Source organism: Paroedura picta, chromosome 5 (genome assembly GCF_049243985.1).
Source record: "Paroedura picta isolate Pp20150507F chromosome 5, Ppicta_v3.0, whole genome shotgun sequence".
In the NCBI taxonomy this organism is placed as follows: Eukaryota; Metazoa; Chordata; class Lepidosauria; order Squamata; family Gekkonidae; genus Paroedura; species Paroedura picta.
Window position 1 is genome coordinate 16,089,929 of NC_135373.1, and position 18,327 is coordinate 16,108,255.

At 52.7% G+C, this 18,327-nt stretch overlaps 1 protein-coding gene across 2 annotated transcripts in view; it reads right to left on the bottom strand.

Moving 5' to 3' along the window:
- Window positions 1–11,268, bottom strand: part of CBLC (Cbl proto-oncogene C) — a 34,445-nt gene extending 23,177 nt beyond the window's left edge. For both annotated transcript variants that reach the window (XM_077336649.1, XM_077336648.1), the window contains exons 1-4: window positions 10,568–11,268; window positions 6,530–6,676; window positions 5,470–5,626; window positions 2,084–2,205 (exon numbers count right to left, since the gene is read on the bottom strand). In XM_077336649.1, the coding sequence (XP_077192764.1) occupies window positions 2,084–2,205; window positions 5,470–5,626; window positions 6,530–6,676; window positions 10,568–10,911 (770 nt within the window). In that variant the 5' untranslated portion in view covers window positions 10,912–11,268. The remainder of the gene's footprint in view (window positions 1–2,083; window positions 2,206–5,469; window positions 5,627–6,529; window positions 6,677–10,567) is intronic.
- Window positions 11,269–18,327: the final 7,059 nt, after the last annotated feature.

The window sequence follows — 18,327 nt, forward strand, 5'->3', positions numbered from 1 at the left end:
ACATAGTAGCACAGGAGGTGGCAGTAGTTGTCCAGAAGGTGGCTTTTCTGCAGAGCCAATGCACCCGGGCCCAGGCTAGCCCCATCTCCTCAGATCTTGGAGGCCCAGCAGGGGCAGCCCTGGGTGTAAACTGCATGGAGCTTTTATTCCAATCCCAGGTCGATTCAGTCCCTGCCGTCTACACCGCATGTGATTTCCGTTTGGATTTTGGGCGATTTAAATTTTCCTTCTGCAGCAAGAAGGATTGATCCGGAGTGACCGTACATTTATTGTGCGATATCTTAGAGTGCTTTTAAACCTCAATATATTAAGATTCGAATTGAGAAAGCAGGGCTCTCTTCCGTGGAAGAGACGGCACGATTGGCCAAAGGTGACCATGTGACAAGCTTGCCTTGAAGGAGAAGCCCCTAATTTCTCTCAACTTCTGTCGGTCTTGGATTTTTTTCTCCCTCCTCTGCCTTCTTCAATCCTTCCCCCCCTCCAAGAAAAAAAAGAAAGAGGCTTGGCTCCCCCCCCCCGAACTACCCTAACCACTTGCAGAACACTTCCTGTTTCAATGGGGGGGGGAGAGGAAGACCCGAGTTCAAATTGATCTGAATTCAACAGGATTGACAATGGAATAAACAAAGTAAGTGCAGACTCTGCCCTGGTTAGTGCCTGGATGTGGGACCACCAAGGAGGAACAGGGTTCTATGCAGAAGCAGGCAAGGAAAACCACTTCTGGTCATCTTTCCTTGAAAATCCTACAGCAGGCCTTCTCAAGCAGGGCCTCATGAAATCCTGCAGTTTCTTGGTGGTCCTGGAATGGGTGGGAGTTAATTATTTTTAATATATATATTTTAAATTTATCAGGTGATATGATCATATATGGTCATGTCAACCTCCCCCCCCTCCCCAAATGGCAGATGGGGTGGGAGGGGGAGAGGCCCCAGGTGGGCATGTCCACAGCTCTGCTTCCCAATGATATTCCGCACAATTGCGCCACTTCTGGGGTCTCTCAAAGCCTGGAGGATGTTTCAGGGGGTTCTCAGTGGTAAAAAAGTGGAGAAAGGCTGCCCTACGGAGTCACCTTAAATCACCTGAAATATATATACGATAACATGAAGCAGTTCAAGATTCTTTGGCTGCTGGTCAAGCCTCTGCAGACCTCCAGGCTTGAGAAAAAGTCCAGAGATTCGCCTTTTCGTTTGCTTTTCAAAGCTGCTTCCAGAGCCTCAGGCCCAGCCCTGCATGTTCGACTCTGCACCCAACCATGAATGCCGAGATTTGTGGTCAGGTTGATTCGGGAGACCGGGTGGCATTTCCAGAAGCCGGGAAGGAGTGCTGGGTGTGGCCAATGGCTGGGCAGGAGGCGATCACGGGGCTTGGCCCGGAGTCATGGAAGGCAGAGTTCACACGGCACGAGGAAGAGGAGAGCATCAAACTGCAACCTGGCCGGCTGCAGCTCCTGACCTCCTCTCTAAGTAGCCGAGGGGGACGCATTCCTGCAGCCTTCCTTTGCCAGAAGGAGATTAACAGACCAGCCTCGCTTACAAGGCTGTGGTGAAATTTATTGTGGCAACAGACAGCAGGAACTAGCATTGGCTGGTTCCCCCTGATCTCCAGCAGCAGACGGGGAGGGGGGCATAGGGTTGCCAACTCCAGGAGATTTGGGGTGGATTATGTTTACCATACGGCTTATGTGCAATGTTGACGGGAGATCCGAGGGTTGTCTGGAGGTGGTTTGCCATTGCCTGCCTCTGCATCATGACCTCTAGAGTTCCTTGAAGGTCATTGGTGGTCTCCCACTCAAATCCTAGCCAGAGTCATCCCTGTTTAGCTTCTGAGATCTAAAGAGGCAGGGCTTGCCTGGGGTGCAGTCTGTTGAGAACAGGGACCCCCGAGGGGTACAGTGCCAATAAAGTCCACCCTCCCAAGCAGCTGATCTCTGTTCCGGAGATTAGCAGTGCTTCCAAGGGATGCCTGCTTCCCACCTGGGGCTGGAACCCTTATGAGAACCCTGCGTGCTGAAAGCAATCTACAAATGCTAAGGGATGCCAGCAGCTTATAAATGCTAAGAGCCAAGCCAGGGACCTCGTCTCACCTGCCAGGTTTGCTGGTGTATGCCTCCAGCCGCTGCTTCACTTCGTCATAAGTGAGAAAGGCCATGTAGCCAGGGTGTGTCACAGCAAGGTATGTCCAGTTCTTCAGCAGCGTTGGCCATGGCTGCAGGGGAAAAAAACAGGAAGTGACTGAGAGCTGTGTGGACACCCTGGTGGCCATGAAACCACACCTCAAAAAGCAGCTCAAAAGAATACAGAATACATCTCTTGGGAAATGCTTCCCCTTGTATCTACATTCTGGACTTGCCAAGTCCAGGTAAAGAAATTCTAGGATATTTGGGGGATTGACATTAAGGACGGTGGGGTTTAGGGAGGAAAATCTTGTGGGTATTTTCTCCAGGGGAACTGAGAGCCAGAGCGGTGATGTGGTTAAGGAGTGGTGGCCGCGGGTTGCCAACCAAGCAGGCGCTTGTGCATGATGCAGCCAGCACCGTGGCGCAGGGGGAGGGGAAGGCCCGCCCCTCCCCCTCCCCCTCCCCCTCCCCCTCCCCCTCCCCCTCCCCCTCCCCCTCCCCCTCCCCCTCCCCCTCCCCCTCCCCCTCCCCCTCCCCCTCCCCCTCCCCCGGCGCTGCGCTGCTGGCTGCATCGGGTGCGAGCGCCCGCTTTGGACACCAAAGCGCCCAACCCTAGACCCCACTCCTTCTCCACATGCAGCCAGCTGGATGAGCTTGACCCAATCACAGTTCTCTTATGTGTTCTTGCACAGCATTTCTCTCAGAGCTCTCACTGCCCCTCCGACCTTGCAGGGCATCTGTTGCATGGAGAGGAAGGGAAACACGTTTGTAAGCCACTTTGAGACACTTTGGTTAGTGAAAAGTGGGGTACAAAAACTCATAGTTCTTCTTCTTTTGTAGCTGGGAGATTAGTTAGAATTCTGAGAGATCTCCAGGTCCTACCTGGAGGCTGGCAGCCTTTGAGACAGTGCAAGTCCATTCCTGCTAGCTCTCCGCTTGTGCATGGTAGTTGCCTGTCATTGGGGAGAGGGTGGCTGTCTTTGGGAGCTCAGTTTTTGCTCCTTTTATGGCTGCATGATGGATAACAGTCCAACAGGTGCAGCTTTCCCCTTCATGCAGGCCCAAGGGTGAGGAATAGCTTCTCCTGGTGGCCTTCATCTATTGAACAGCAAAGAATGGCACAGAAAGCAAAAGGGTCAGGAGGAATTCACAGTGGTTTTAGCTATTCTGGTGGAAGAGTGCACCAGGTCATCTAAGCCTGGAGACTGATACAGACTCATTCCCACCTCACTGCCTTCCCCTAGTGACCACCTCGATTGTGATATATTATTCTGTACAGACAATTAACTTGTGTTTTTTTGTGCATGCTTTCAGGGGGTAACCCCGACGGATCTGCACTTGAGGAGTGAGATTCCAGTCCAGTTAGCACCTTAGCCAGGGGTGGCCAAACTGTGGCGCTCAGATGTCCATGGACTACCATTCCCATGAGTCCATGGACCACTGGAGGGCTAGTTTGGCCACCTGTTAGAGCAGCCTTTCTCAACTTTTTTACCATGGAAAACCCCCTGAGACAGTCTCCAGCCATCAAGGAACCCCAGATGCGGCACAATCGTGCAGAATAGGGAAGCAGCACTGTGGCCCCTCTCCTTCCCATCCCCTCCAGGCCCATCATTGGCCATTTTGGGAGAGAGGGCAGGTCAACATGACCATATATGGTCATACCAGCTGATGAAATGTTTAATAAAAATTTTAAAATATGTACGAAATTAATTAGCTCCCAGGGCCGTCAAAAAGTTTCACAAAACCCTGGAAAGCCTGGGCTAGAGGCCAACAAGATTGTTGGGGGGGGGGTGTGCTTGTGAGAATCCAAGCCCCCCTGGTAGGTATCTTGATGCAGGGACCTTTCTATTGACAGCCGAGGGACGTGTTGCAGTGGAAGCCAGGGGCTCACGAGTCCTCCCTGCTGTTCGACATCAGCGGAAACTTTGCTCCTCCACCTCCCTGGCTGACCGCCCTCCCTCCCTCCCTCCCTCCCTCCCTCCCTCCCTCCCTCCGTCCTGCCACCCACGCTAGGCCGCCTGAAGCGAATGACCTAAATGAGCCACATCCTGCTCTGTGGCCAGCAATGCTCTCCAGCGACAGATGCTAACTAGATCCTCTCAGAACAAAAGTTGTCCTCGAAAGGGGGACAACAAACACTTGGGTTGCCAGAAGCCCACCCACTGAGCCTGCCCGCCCTGTGACCCTCGCAGACTCCAAGGCTGTTTCTGCAAACACTAAGCTGGAACTTCAGAAGTTAGTAGATGGGCTACGTCAGCTTTGGAGGTGCGGGGGAGGATGTTAATCCGGCAAACCACAGAACACCCACACTTATACTGGGGGCTTTAAAAACTGGTTCTTCAAATGTAGCGAGTCATATCCACTCCTGGATATCGTGGGGGAAAGGCAGGGTCACCACAGATCAATCATGGATGTTGCAGAGGGAAAATATAAAGCGCCCAGACTCAAAATGGAAATAAAACACAGTGCAGAGGGGAGGGGTTTATTCAGGCTGGAAGAGGATAAAAGCAAAGTGGAGACTTGACCCTGGTGTGGTGAGTCTGAGAGAGCTCTGAGAGAACTGATATGCAAGAACAGCTCTAACAACACTGTGACTATCCCAAAGTCACCCAGCTGGTTGTGTGTGGAGGAGCAGGGAATCAAACCCGGCTCTCCACATTTGAGGACACTGCTCATCACTGCTACACCAAGGCGCTACAGTTTAAAGCAGGGTCAGATCCATTCCCACTGGTGGTGGGGACACCCAGCCTGCAGATTTGGAGTCTTGTCTGCAGATCTGGAAACAATAGCTCCTGAAAGCTGACAGGAAGAAAGACAAGGTGTTTGAAAAGGGATGTTGGAGGAGGGTTTTGCAGATACCATGGGCCGCCAAAAACACCAATCTGTGGGTTCCAGATCAAATCAAGCCTGAATGCTCTCTAGAAGCTAAACTGACTGAACTGAGGGTATTGTAGTTTGTTCGCATGATAAGATGACGTAATGAAAAAGACAATAATGCTAGGAAAAGTTGTAGGATAAAAGGAAGACCCAACATGAGATGTACTGGCTCACTCAAGGAAGCCCAGGGCTCTCAGTTTGCAAGACCTGAGCAAGTTAATAGGATATTTGGGAGGTTATTCATTCATAACGTCACCACCGGCCAGAAGTCACCCAGTGGCTCCTATACCCTGACCCAGAAACGTGGCTACCTGAAACAAAACTTGGCTTCTAAGTTCACGAATGGGATTAAGCTGACCGAGGGCTTCAAACATTCTTATTTGGAACTATTTCTAAACTTGAAAACGCAGAATTCTGGTAAAGCTTTTTGCCTTGGCTCTAATTCATGCGCACAAGTTTCCAGACTTTGCATGTACCTGAAAGAGGCGAGTGAAGACGTCGAATTCAAATACGGAGATGTGCCCATTGCAGGTGAGGTCTATGGTGGACCTTAAGGCGATGGCCATGGCACCCGGGTCCACAGGATGCACCCGATGGAGTCCTTCTCGGAATTCGGACCAGGATACCAAACTCCTGCAAACAGCGGAATGGAAAGAGTTTGACAGGCCTGGGTTTCACACTTGGGAGTGGGCCCAGGGACAGATGGCCATGGACTGCAATTACCATGAGCCCCAAGTTGGGAGTGCCTGCTTCACAGTATGGGTAAGGAGTTCTCAGTTTTTGGAGAGCTCTGGATCACACAGAGACACACAGACACCCCACAAGCTTTCTGATTAGCATGGTGAGCAGTAGTTTTTAGAGTGTGTATGTGTGTGTGGGGGGAATTTGGCAGGATTTTCTCCCCGCATTCCTCCTTTTATTGCAAACAGAGTGGATTTTGATACCTGCACAGGAATCCGTTACAGTTAAGGTTGTAACCTGCAGGAAATCCCCCTGGTATTAACGGTGGAGATTGGTTCCCCTGGAGAAATTGTTATCTGATGGAGATGCTGATTCTGAGGACTTAGGCAGACGGTGAGTGGGTGGGCAGGAAGGGATGTGCCAGGGTTTGTCTCTCGTGGCCCTTTCTGGCATAACCAGGGAACTGCCGATTGCCACGATGGGGTTGAGAGGTGAATTTCTTCCAGGCCAGACTGCCCAAGGATTCTGTTTTCATTTGGGGGGGGGCATCATCTAGTCATGGAATTGGGGTCACTGGGGGTGGGCAGATAGTTGCGAGTGTCCTGCATTCTGCAGTGGGTTAGACTAGATGACCCTTGAGGTCCCTTCTAACTCCATGATTCTAAGGGTGGGAGACGGAAACAACCCCTGAATTTGCTGGCTCTGCCTACCGTTGATGGCCCTGCCAACCCCAAATGGATCAGTAGTTGACAGGGCGGCTGTCATTCCCAGAGATTCCCAGGCTCTGCCTGGAGGCTGGGAACCCTGTTGTTGTGGTCAGGGGACATAAGGGAAAAGGGTTTGTTGATGTCTCACCGGCTGCCCCAGGTGTCTCTCCAGAAAATCTGGGCTTCCGGCTTGCTGAGTTTGTATGCCCCTCCCTGGTCTCTCCCTTCGGGGAGCAGGGCCTGCAGTTCCGCTAACATGTGGCTGAAGATCAAGGAAAGTTTCGTCAGGTTCCGCCTGGGGGAGAGAAGAAGGAGAGGAACTCAGTCTGTCCGTCCAGCGTCCCACTCTGAAGAGGAGGCTGAAGTCGGCTAATTATTCCCTATTCCTTATTCATGAAATCATTACACCAACGATATTTAAAGAGGTAGGAACCCCAAAACAAGGCTCGGACCACCACGTCTTACAGCTCCACATTCTGGGAACTGTCCCCTTTGAGAGGACACGTGCTGGTTCCTTGTCCAAAGCCTGGTTCTTATGCCACGAGCTCCACAGTGAACAATCTTACAGCAGGACGCTGGGCCCAGGCTGCACCCCAAAACAATTTTTGCACCACCCCAAACGACCCATCCCTAAACTCAGGAGACAGTCCCCTGCAAGCAGACATATAGTGGTGCCGGTCCAAACGTTGGTCCTGCTGCTAGGAGCACTTTTTCAGACCCTCCCCCCACCAGAGGCTTGAATCAGAAGAGAGCTATAAGCTATAAGCTATGAATAAGGAAATGCCCTCTGCACCCCAAATGCAGTTTGGACTGCCACACGTCAGACACGCCCCCACTCAGGGAACTCCTGCAAGAAGACGTATCAAGCACGGGTTCTGCTGTTGCCAGTCTTCAAGGAGACACCTCCACATGCCTGGCCCCACTGCAGAATGGTGACCACAGGAGACGGACGGACAGCTGCTTGAAATGGAAAGTCATTGGAAGCACTTCCAGGTCAAGGAGTTCAGGGGAGACTCTGTCTTGTCTCAGATTGGTAATACAGGATGGGAAATTCCTCTCTCCTCCATTTCCTTTCGCCAGTCCGACAGACTTAAGCCTTAATCGGAGCTTATGGGAGCAGGGTGGCACGCTTCGGTGTGGTTCGGCCAGTTGGGCGATCACGGAAGCCCGAGGCACTGCCTAAGGGCTTCCGTGACTGCCAAAGCGGCCGAACCGCACCAAAGCGTACAACCCTAAGGATAACACCCCCTCCCAGCCAAAGAGCATCCGACTGCCCAGGTAAAGGGAGTGGCTCCTCTGGGCACCAAATGAGCCTTCTTTTGTCTCTATTTGTTCAGCGCAGTCTTTCAGGGGTAGTCAAACTGCGGCCCTCCAGATGTCCATGGACTACAATTCCCAGGAGCCCCTGCCAGCGAATGCTGGCAGGGGCTCCTGGGAATTGTAGTCCATGGACATCTGGAGGGCCGCAGTTTGACTACCCCTGGAGCATCTCCCTCACTCTAAGGATCCTTAGTGTGTTCCTCCTGACTTCCTATCAGTTCACTCACCTGAGCCACTGAGTAGACAAGGGTGAGGGCTAATCCCATCTCCTGCCAACCAACCTAGGATGTCTTGTCCATCTTTGACACATGCGTCACCTGACTGAGTCATACTCCTGAGAGCCCACTTCAATTACATGCCATTCGCCTTTCAGATTCATCCATAACTTATGGCCCATCACCTATCACCTGTATTACGCAGCACAGCAGAAAAGCACTTTGTCCCATTTGACTTCTGCGGGTGTCTATGGGATGGTTTGGGCCTGAAAACATTGACCAAACATAACCCCAGGTGGCTGTTCGCAGTAGAATTGCGGTCAAAGCTATTTGTAGTTCAAAGCTATTTCAGGACCCTACTGAATTGGTACGGAAATGCCAGGCTACAGGCATTGCCAACTGACCAGGGAGGGGAAAGGACACGGCCTGGCTGGCTTCTACAGAGATCAGCAAGGAACAGATTAAATGCCTTGAAGATAAGCACAAATGGCTGCAAAAGTAAACCAGGTGTAATAAAAGACCCATAGTGCTCTGCTCCAAGAAATTATCTTTGCCCTCCGGCCTTTTAGCCCTACGCCAGGGTTTCCAGCTGTAGGTTCAGAAATTCCAGGCAATTTGTAGGGAAGGCTAGTTAAGGTCAGGGTCTGGGGAGGGGGGAAACCTCAACAGGGTATATCACATAGAGACCCCCCCCCCCAAGCAGCCATTTTCTCCAGGGAAACTGATCTCTGTCACTGGGAGATGAGCTGGAAAGCTGGAGGATCCCCAGGTACCACTTGGGGACTGGCATCCCTACCCCAAGTCCTCCCTTCACTGACCAGGGTAGTCAAACTGCGGCCCTCCAGATGTCCATGGACTACAATTCCCAGGAGCCCCCTGCCAGCGAATGCTGGCAGGGGGCTCCTGGGAATTGTAGTCCATGGACATCTGGAGGGCCGCAGTTTGACTACCCCTGCCCTGCACAATGCAGGACACCCACCTCAGTCCCTGATGCTTTGGCAGTAACCGGCAGGCTTCTTCGGAGGCAGAACATGACAAGATGGGGCCCTCCCCATGCCAAAATGTGCGTCTTCCCTTTGGCCTACCTCTGAGTAACCAGCCAGAGTTACTGGCAAAATGTCAGGGGCTGAACTACCACACCACGGTCACACCAGCCGGTTATAATACTTCTATTCCCAGAGACCGGCTGATCCCCCCCCCCCTTGCTTTCCCTGATTTCTGTCCCTGAATCAGGTGGCCCTCGAAGAAGTCCCCCCCCCCTCCTGAAAATTAAGTTGCTTTTATGTGTTCCTCAGCTTCCTCCCGGCTGCCTTAGGGACAGGGTAGGTTTTCAGCCATTATTTTGTATTTGGGCTGCTCTTGGAAGCTGCCTCAGGAGTGGACATTATGAAGGCAGGATAGAAAGATGTTGATAACAATAATTACAAAAAAGAGGGACCAGAGAGTAGGGCCTTCTGTGATCGGGATAGTAAGGGCATGGGGTTGCTAAACTCCTCGGACTCATAGCTGTGCAGGTGCTTTGGAGGGCAAAGGTCGCCGGACTGTGGCTCTCCATGTCCAGGGGCTACCTCTCTGGCCTCCACAAGTTCAGCTCCCAAATCTCCAGGAGCTGCCCAATTAGGACTTGGGGACCCTGCAGTCAGAAAACAGATTGTTTGTTTTACTGAATGATAAATGTATCTCTTGAAAAGGGCCTGCTATTACATTTGTGACTGAAAAAACAACGTTTTTTTCTTCCTCAACTATCCGGCCTATTTTATCCTTAGGGTCCCCTTCGTTTTAAATGCTGTTTTCATTATTTTTGAGGGATTGGGGGGTTTTTTAATCCTTAATTTTAAAGGATGCTTCCTTTATTTATTTGTTCAGGCCATTTATAACTTCTTCTGTTGGGGCTACTTGGGGAGTGTCAGCATAGAGGGGAAAAGCAGCAGAAATACAATTTAAAAAAAAACTGTAGACTGAAAACGCCCTGTTTAAAAATAGCAAAATAAGTAAATAAATAAATTAAAGACCTAAAAAGCTGTTTAAAATAGTCTGATTTTAAAAAATTGGAAAGTTCTTAAGAGACCTCTGTAGCCTGAACCATTTTTTAAAAGTTTCTGGAAATGACTGTTTTTAAAGAGCAGACCAAAAGACAAGGGGGAAATGGCATCCCCCCTGCAAGGGTCTCCCATGATTTGGGGGTTTGCTGATTTGGGGGTGCTGCTCTTGGACCATCCCTCTGACACCAGGGTAGGTGCTGGCCAGTTTCAAATCCTGGGCAGGTACGTGGGGATATTGTGAGCAGTTGGTCATTTTTAATCTTCTGCCAAGAGGATCTTCTTGTGTCCTTAAGGGCAGCTTGACAGGCCGAAATGCAAGAAGTGCAGCTTTTTGCATGCAAACTGTGCCCGGAACAAGGCTTTTGTTAGTTGGCCAAAACCAAGTAAAGGCAAACTCAGGATAGTAAACAGGATTGCATTATTCTGGAACATCAATAAACATACTCTCTCTTTTTTTCTTTCCCCAGGCTAGTTTTTCTTGCCAGTCTGAAATCCAACGGGTGCAGCTTCCCCAGGATAGAACATGCCCCTTGGGCAAGATGGGGCAATGCAGCAGGATCCCTGCAGTGGGCTAAATCCCCAAATCCCCCCCCTCTCTCTTTTGTTTACCTGGAAGCCGAATTTTCTTGGAAGATCTCTTCCTTGTCCCTCTTGAAAAGCCGGGTGGCTTGCTTAACCTTCTCCAGCAGGTTGTTGAGGTAGACACGGAAGTAGCCGCCTTCTTCCCAGAAATGGGCCCCGCAAGCCCAGGACTGCTCCCGCACAAGGCGCAGATGCTGGTGGGTCTGGGGTAGGATCTGGGGCAGATAAGGAGGGCTGTTCCGGAGCCCCAGCCTGGGCTGGCTCACCAAATGCTGCAGCTTGGACAGACTGTGCAGGGCCTTCTCCAGGGAGCGGTGGGCAGAGATCCAGCGAGGGATCCGGGCAGGCCCCGGGGGCAGTGGAGCAGCCATTGCAGGAAGGGCGAGGCTCAGGTGAGGCCTAGCTCAGCGAGTGTTGCTCAGTGCCTGCCAGGGCGAGGGCACCCTTGGCGTCCGTGAAGCAGGGAGGAGATGGGAAAAGAGAAAGGTGGTGCCGAGCGAGAGGCAAAGAGCAGAAAGGAAGGGGGGGGGGTGGACTCTGCAAAGGAAGCAACTGGTAAACAAGCCGAAGTCCTCCACAGCCCACTCACACACCTTCCCTCGCAAGAGGCCTGACCACACAATCGCCACAGCAGCCAGAGAAGAGAGCACACTGGCGACGGCCGTGGACGGGCGTGCACTGTGCAGAAGCTGTGCTTGTTTGCTTCCCTCCAGGCAATCAGCCCTCCCCGTGCCCCAATGCTCTCGCTGCCACCACCCTTTTGCACACCTCTTTGCTGCCACTGGGTGCCAGGGCTGGGATGGGCAGACAGGCTGGATTCCTCGGCCTCTAGCAGGCGGGAGTCTCGCAGACTGGCCGGGCTTCTCGATTTTGACCTCTCTGGATTGAAGAACAGTTTTGTGGCTCAGCTCCAGGCTGCCGTTGCCAGCTGTGGCTTGAGAAATTCTTGGAGACGGTTGCGGGGAGGCTGGGAAAGGGTGTGGTTTGGGAAGGAGAGGAAGATCCACAGGATATCAGGCCACAGAGTTCACCCCCCCCCCCAGGCAGACATTTTCTGCAGGGGAATTGATTCATGTCCCCTGGACACTAGTTCTAATCCCAGGGGTCCCCAGCCACCACCTGGGGATTGGCACCCCTTTGGGAGCTGGTGTTCAAGGTGCAGGCCGTTGTAGTTGGCTGCCTTAGCAGAAGAGCAGGGCCCAGAGAAGGCCTGGATTCCGGAGGACACCTGCAGCATCGCCAACTCCAGACTGGGAAATTCCTGGAGATTTAGGTAGGGACGGAGCCAGGGGAGGGGGAGGATTTCAGTAAGCGCCACGGAGTCTGGAGAGCAGTTGGAATTCTGGGAGATCGCCAGCCACTACCTGGAGGTTGGCAACCTGAGGCGGGTGTTCATTTTCCCTAGAGTCATTTCCTGCCGAGTCCACCTTAGGTCTCTAGCAGATAAATCTTTAAGAAGGGAGCGGTGTCCTTTATCTGCACCACACCCTCACAGGAAATGCAATAAAATTGGACGTAAGATTCCACACGGGGGACGCCGCTGGGCAAGAAGTAGAAAAACACAAGAGTTTTTTCACTTTATCACTTTAAAGAAGAAAGGGAAGAGCTGGGAAGAGCTACATTCACTATCCAAACACCTCACCCTTCCTCTCCTCACCACAGATACCGTGTGAGGTAGGCGGGGCCGAGAGAGCTCTGAGAGAAATGCTCTGTGAGAACAGCTTTAAGATAACTGTGACTGGCCCAAGGTCGCCCAGCTGATTCATATGCAGGAGGCATGGGACATCAAACCTGATTCTCCAGATTAGAGGCTGCCGCTCTTTAACCACTACACCAAGCCTGCTCTTGACCTGGGTGGAGTGGAGAGAGCCCTGAAAGAACTGCTCTGTGCGAACAACTCAAAGAGAACTGTGATTCACAGGCTGCATGGGGAGCAGTAGGGGATCAAACCCCTGCAGATTAGGGGCAGCCACTCTTCACTGCCACACCACACTGGGTCTCAATGAACAAAATAGGTGGCAGGAAGAAGAAGAAGAGAGGACTGAGAGAGGTGAGGGGGAGAAGACGGGGGCGGAGGCGATGTGTTCCAGTCAAGCTGCCAGCAAAAAGATGGGAAGGGGCTTGAAGGTGAGGCCAGGCGGAGTGGCAGCGGGAGCATCCCCTCCCCCACACGCCCTCCTTCCCCCGCTTGGCCGCAAAGGGAAAGGCCTTGTGCAGCCTCCTGAAGCCTCCGGAGGCCACACCAGACAACCCCCTCTGTCCTCCCTCCCCCTGGTCAGCAAAGGCCTGGCGTGTCCCGCTGAAGCCTCAGGGGCCACTTGCATAGCCCTCTGAGGGTTGGGTAGGCTGCGGCAGGCAGGCCCCTCCCCCTCTCCCCCCTGACCAGCAAAGGCCCCTGACCCCCCTCCCCCGGCCTTCCCTCCCCCTCCTTCCTCCTCAGAGGCCAGGGGCAAACTGGCTGCAGTCTCAGCAGATTGCAAATGCTATTTTGGGCTGTCTCAACAGAGGCATCACATCAAAATCACAAGATGTCATAGTCCCATTGTATACGGCACTGGTCAGACCCCACCTGGAGTACTGTGTGCAGTTCTGGAGGCCTCACTTCAAGAAGGACGTAGATAAAATTGAAAGGGTACAGAGGAGAGCGACGGGGATGATCTGGGGCCAAGGGACCAAGCCCTATGGATGCTTTAGGATGCTTTGGGCTGATCCTGTGCTGAGCAGGGGGCTGGACTAGATGGCCTGTATGGCCCCTTCCAACTCTATGATTCTATGTTAGCAGTGAGGTTGCACACCCTGAGTAGGTAAAGGTTTATTCAGGAATTGCCATACTTGAGGAGGAGAGACAGAGACAGGATCTGGCTACACGCCTAACTGAGAGAGAGAGAGAGAGAGAGAGAGAGAGAGAGAGAGAGAGAGAGACGGGGACTGTGGCTTCCGAGAAGAAGCAGGAAATTGCCTGAAAGAGTCGCAGTCTGGAAGCAGACGAGGAATGACATGGAACAGGAGAGAAGGTCCTAGCTGGGTTTGTGCACTTCGGCTCAATTCGGCTGCCTTGGCGATCACCGGAGCCTGAAGCGGTGCGCAGGAGGCCAGTGCCACGGAGTTGAGGGGTGGCGGCAGTGCGTCAGCTGCCGGATGCCTGTGCCTGTGTGCGGCCACTGGGTGGTGTGCCCCTGCCCCTCCTTTCCGCATCGCTGGCCACCTCAGGCATTGGTAATTACCGAGGCAGCCGAATCGAGCCGAAGCACACTTGCCTAACCCTGTCCTCCCTGTCCTGCCTAACAATCTCCTTGCTGTCCCCTGCAGAGTCTTCTTCTCTTCTTCTTTGGACACCAGACATTGCCCATTCCAACAATTTCCAGGTCGTAACATGACAAAACAGAGGTGTGTGTGTGTGTAAATACTTTTGCAAGCCATTGTATCCTTTCTTTTTCTCCTTTTCCTCCAATATCTACCTTTTGTGTTATTGTTGTGTTGGGAGACCTGCCAAGGACCAAGCCCACCCTCCAAGGCAGACTTTTTCTCCCGGGGAATTGATCTCTGCCAGCCTCTGGGTGGGGCCTGGGGATCCCCTGGAATTACTGCTTATCTCCAGGTGATCGAGATTTCTCCCCTGGGGGATAAGTCTGCTTTGGAGGGTGGACTCCATAGCATTATATGCCACTGAGGTCCTCCCAACCCCCAGTCCCACCCACTTACTCCTGACTTCACCCCCAAAGTCTCCAGAGCTGGCCACCCCGGGTGAGCTGCAATGCCAGGGGGACCCGAGGCCCCGCTGGGAGGCTGGCATTTTTTCGGGGCTTCTCTGGAGTTTGACTGACATGTCTGGGAGGTGTTCAGCAGCTGGAGGGAGCGGGGGCAGGTGCCAACAGGCTACGAGCAGCTGGGAAGGGGAAGACATGACTGGCTATACCTGTCTATCCAGGTGCCATCGGCTCACCTGTCAGCCCCCGCCCCACCCTTGCAGCTCTCAGCCAAGGGAACAGGGAGGGAACGCGTCCCTGACCACTGCGGCCGCCAGAGGGGGATGTTGAGCCGCAGATCCGCGCCTGCTTGCCTTGCCTCGATCTGCCACCGCAGGGCCCCAGCCAGCTGGTCTTCCTGCCCGTGGGGGGACCCCCAAGCGCACCCAACCCCGGCTCTGCGTCTGGGTTGGAAACTGGCTCAGTGGAAGGGGGTGAAGCAAAGCAGGGCCTGGAAGCCGAGGGGAAGGAGCCCGACACTTCTCCCTGGGGATCCAAAAGGGAAGAAGAAGAAGAAGCCCTGAGCCGACTGGCTGGAAGGGAGGGATATACACCGGAGGGAGGGAGGAAGGAAGGATGGGAGGGAGAGAGAGAGAGAGATGTGGGGCAGAGAGAACTCTGTAGATAGATAGATAGATAGATGTGGGGCCGAGAGAACTCTGAGAGAACTGGGGCTGGCCCAGGGTCACCCAGCTGGCTGCATGTGGAGGAGAAGTGAGGAATCAAAAGCCTGGTCTCCGGAGCAGAGGCCACTGCTCTCAGCCACCCAGTTGGAGCCTGGAGCAGGCTGATTCTCACTGTCATGTGAACTGCAGGGACTGAGAAGGTCAGGCCTTCCCTCTGACAGGGACTCAGTCACAACCACGCCTCCTCGTCTCCCCCCCCCCCGCCTGTCTTAATGGGTGGTGCTTGCAAGAGAGACCACCAAGGAGGCCTAACCTCACTAACCTCTTGGGGGAAGGGGGTCGCCATAAGCCGGTTTCAGCTTCATGGCCCTCTACATACACACATCCTGAGAAGACAAGACTCACTGGAGAAGACAATCATGCTAGGAAATCTTGAAGGCAAGAGCGAAAAATGCATCTGATGAAGGTAGCCCTGATTCTCGAAAACTCATCCCTCCTCCACAAAGTCTTGTTACTCTCTCCTGGAATCGAATCCTTCCAGTGTCAGCCTCACATGGCTCTAAGTTCTAGAATTCGTTTTTTTCTCAAAGGTGACCCAAACCAGTCCCTAGTGATCTGAGAGTCTGAAACAGTTTTGCACATCCCACTAGCACAAAACAGGTTGCAGGAGCCATGCCGTTCTTCAGAACAGGCACATCCGCCACGTGTCCCTTGGTATTACTTCACCAGTACGTTTTGTTTTCTCTCTCTGAGCGGTTTCCTCCTCTCGCTTTAGCTGGAGAAACGTCACTCTTTGCAGGGGCTGTGGTTGAATGCGGCCGTCTGACATTCGGGCATCCTGTAAGTCTCCGTCTTTGGAGTCCGGCCAGGGCTTCCACAGAAACCTGACGCGCTCTCTTGTTGACTCCAAATGTTTTAAAATATGTAAATCATTTCCCCAAGTAACTCCGACCAGACGTTGGGAACTCAAGCATAAAAATCAAGGTTAACTTGAACTCTGTTTTCACCAGAAGTGAAATGGCAAGGTTGACAAGGTCAAAGTCGTTTATTCTGGATGAATGCAGAGTCACTTGCCTGGTCACAATCCTGCCCCCTTCGCAGTGGATAGAAGATAAAAAGGTAAAGGTGTCCCCTGTGCAAGCACCGAGTCATGTCTGACCCTTGGGGTGACGCCCTCTAGCGTTTTCATGGCAGACTCAATACGGGGTGGTTTGCCAGTGCCTTCCCCAGTTATTACCGTTTACCCCCCAGCAGCAAGCTGGGTACTCATTTTACCGACCTCGGATGGATGGAAGGCTGAGTCAACCTTGAGCCGGCTGTTGGGATCGAACTCCCAGCCTCATGGGCAGAGCTTCAGACTGCATGTCTGCTGCCTTACCACTCTGCGCCACAAGAGGTTCCGGATAGAAGATAGTTATTCTAAAAATCACATTTCTAGAGTTTCCATCGGCACTCTTTCTGTAATCCGTGCAACAATCCTACGGGGTAGGCCAGTGCTATTTCTCTCACCGTATTATAACTTCAGTTTGCCTCAGCTCCTAGTAAGCTTTGGCTCAGAGGAGGTTCAGAACAGGTTCACAATCCCGTATTTTTAACCATGGCATTTGACAGCCATTTGGAGGAGCTGGAGTGAGTTACTAGAGACTCAGTCGCACTAAACCCACCTCCTAGGAGCAGACCTCACCTTCCCTGTTTTGCATGCAGAACTTGTGAAAAATCGTTTCATTCAAGGCTTCTGAGAGTCCATGGTGCCTGCCTTGCCAGGGGGAGAGGCTGCCTGCTGGGTCTCTGAGCTGCAGCCTTGCCGTTGCTGCTTTCCCTGCCGCTACTGCTGCGTCTGTACATCAAGTGAAATTGAAATCGACCCCCCATAGGGTTGAGCGGTTCGGCACCGTTCGGCCGTCTCGACGATCACCGAAGCCCGAGGCAGCGCATAGGAGGCCAGAGCTGCCGCACGGAGAGGAGGGGCGCCAGCGCCCCTCCTCTCCATGCCACAGCTCTGGCCTCCTATGCGCCGCCTCGGGCTTTGGTGATCGCTGAGACGGCTGAACCATGCTGAACCGCTCAACTCTGGAAACCTCATGTATTTGTGCCATGATTGTTCTCTGCTGTATGTAAGAGTGTTTAGCGTGCCCGGCCTTTGTGCCGTGATGTAGCCTAGTTGTCTTAGCAGCTTCACACCCCAAGGCTGATCTGTCGCTAGCAATAAGATGCAACAGGAGTAGCCACATCATGTGAGGCTGCCTGCCACCACTCTGTATGGGTCGACATTTACTTCCATCCAACCTGGAAGAATGCACAGAAGAATAGCGTAACTTGCAGCAACGGGACTGGGAGGCGGGAATCCTACAAAGGTGAACATTCTTCCCATGCTCTCCTAACTTTGCTTGGCTTTTGTCCCAAAAATGTCCTGGGATGTCTGGGAATATCCGTTTGGGATGATCAAAAGAACCCTTCTGTCCTTTTTTCACCAGCAGAGAAGCAGGTTGGGTTCAACCCCTTGTGCATTAGATTTTACATTGTATTTTATGCAGTCCTATGGATCCTACATCTGGCACACTTGGCCCCACAGTACCTACAGATCCCTTACCTGGTGCCTGCGACCTGTAGCTAGTGAGTGGGTGGGTAGCTGCCCCCACGAGGTTGGTTTTATCTGGCCTCCTTCCTCTCTTTCCAAGTGTATTTCCAAATTATCCCTCTTTTCCCCTGTACTCAGACTTCTTCTGGTTTTACGAGGACAAAATGGAGAGGGTTCAGAGGAGAGCAAGGACGATGGTCCGGGGCCTGGGGGCCAAGCCCTGAGAGGAAAGACCGAGCGGTTTGGGAATGTTCAGCCTGGAGAGGAGGAGGTTGAGAGGGAACATAATGGCTCTCTTTAAGTATTTGAAAGGTTGTCATGTGAAGGAGGGCAGGGAGCAGTTCCTGTGGGCAGCAGAGGATGGGACCCGCAGTAATGGCTTTAAACTATGTGTAGAACAGGACCAGCCAGATATCAGGGGGAAATCTTTTGCAGTCAGAGTAGTTCAGAAGTTGAATTGGCTGCCTAAGGAAGTGGTGATCTTCAAGCAAGATCCTTATCATGGATGCTTTAGGCTGATTCAGCATTGAGCAGGGGGTTGGACTAGATGATCTGTCTGGCCCCTTCCAACTTACAGGGCAGCCTCACAGGGCTGTCATTTTGTGGCTGGACCCAACTTCCCGTATCAGAATCCCAAAGTTGTCCACAGACTCAAAAAAAAGTTGGGGACTCCTGCCCTAAATAATAATTTTACAGTAATACTGTTGAAAGATCCCATTGAGAGAGGCTCAGGGGTGGCTGAACTGCAGCCCTCCAGTGCTGGCAGGGGCTCATGGGAATTGTAGTCTGTGGACAGTTTGGCCACCCCTGCATCTAGAATCACAGAGGCATACTGAC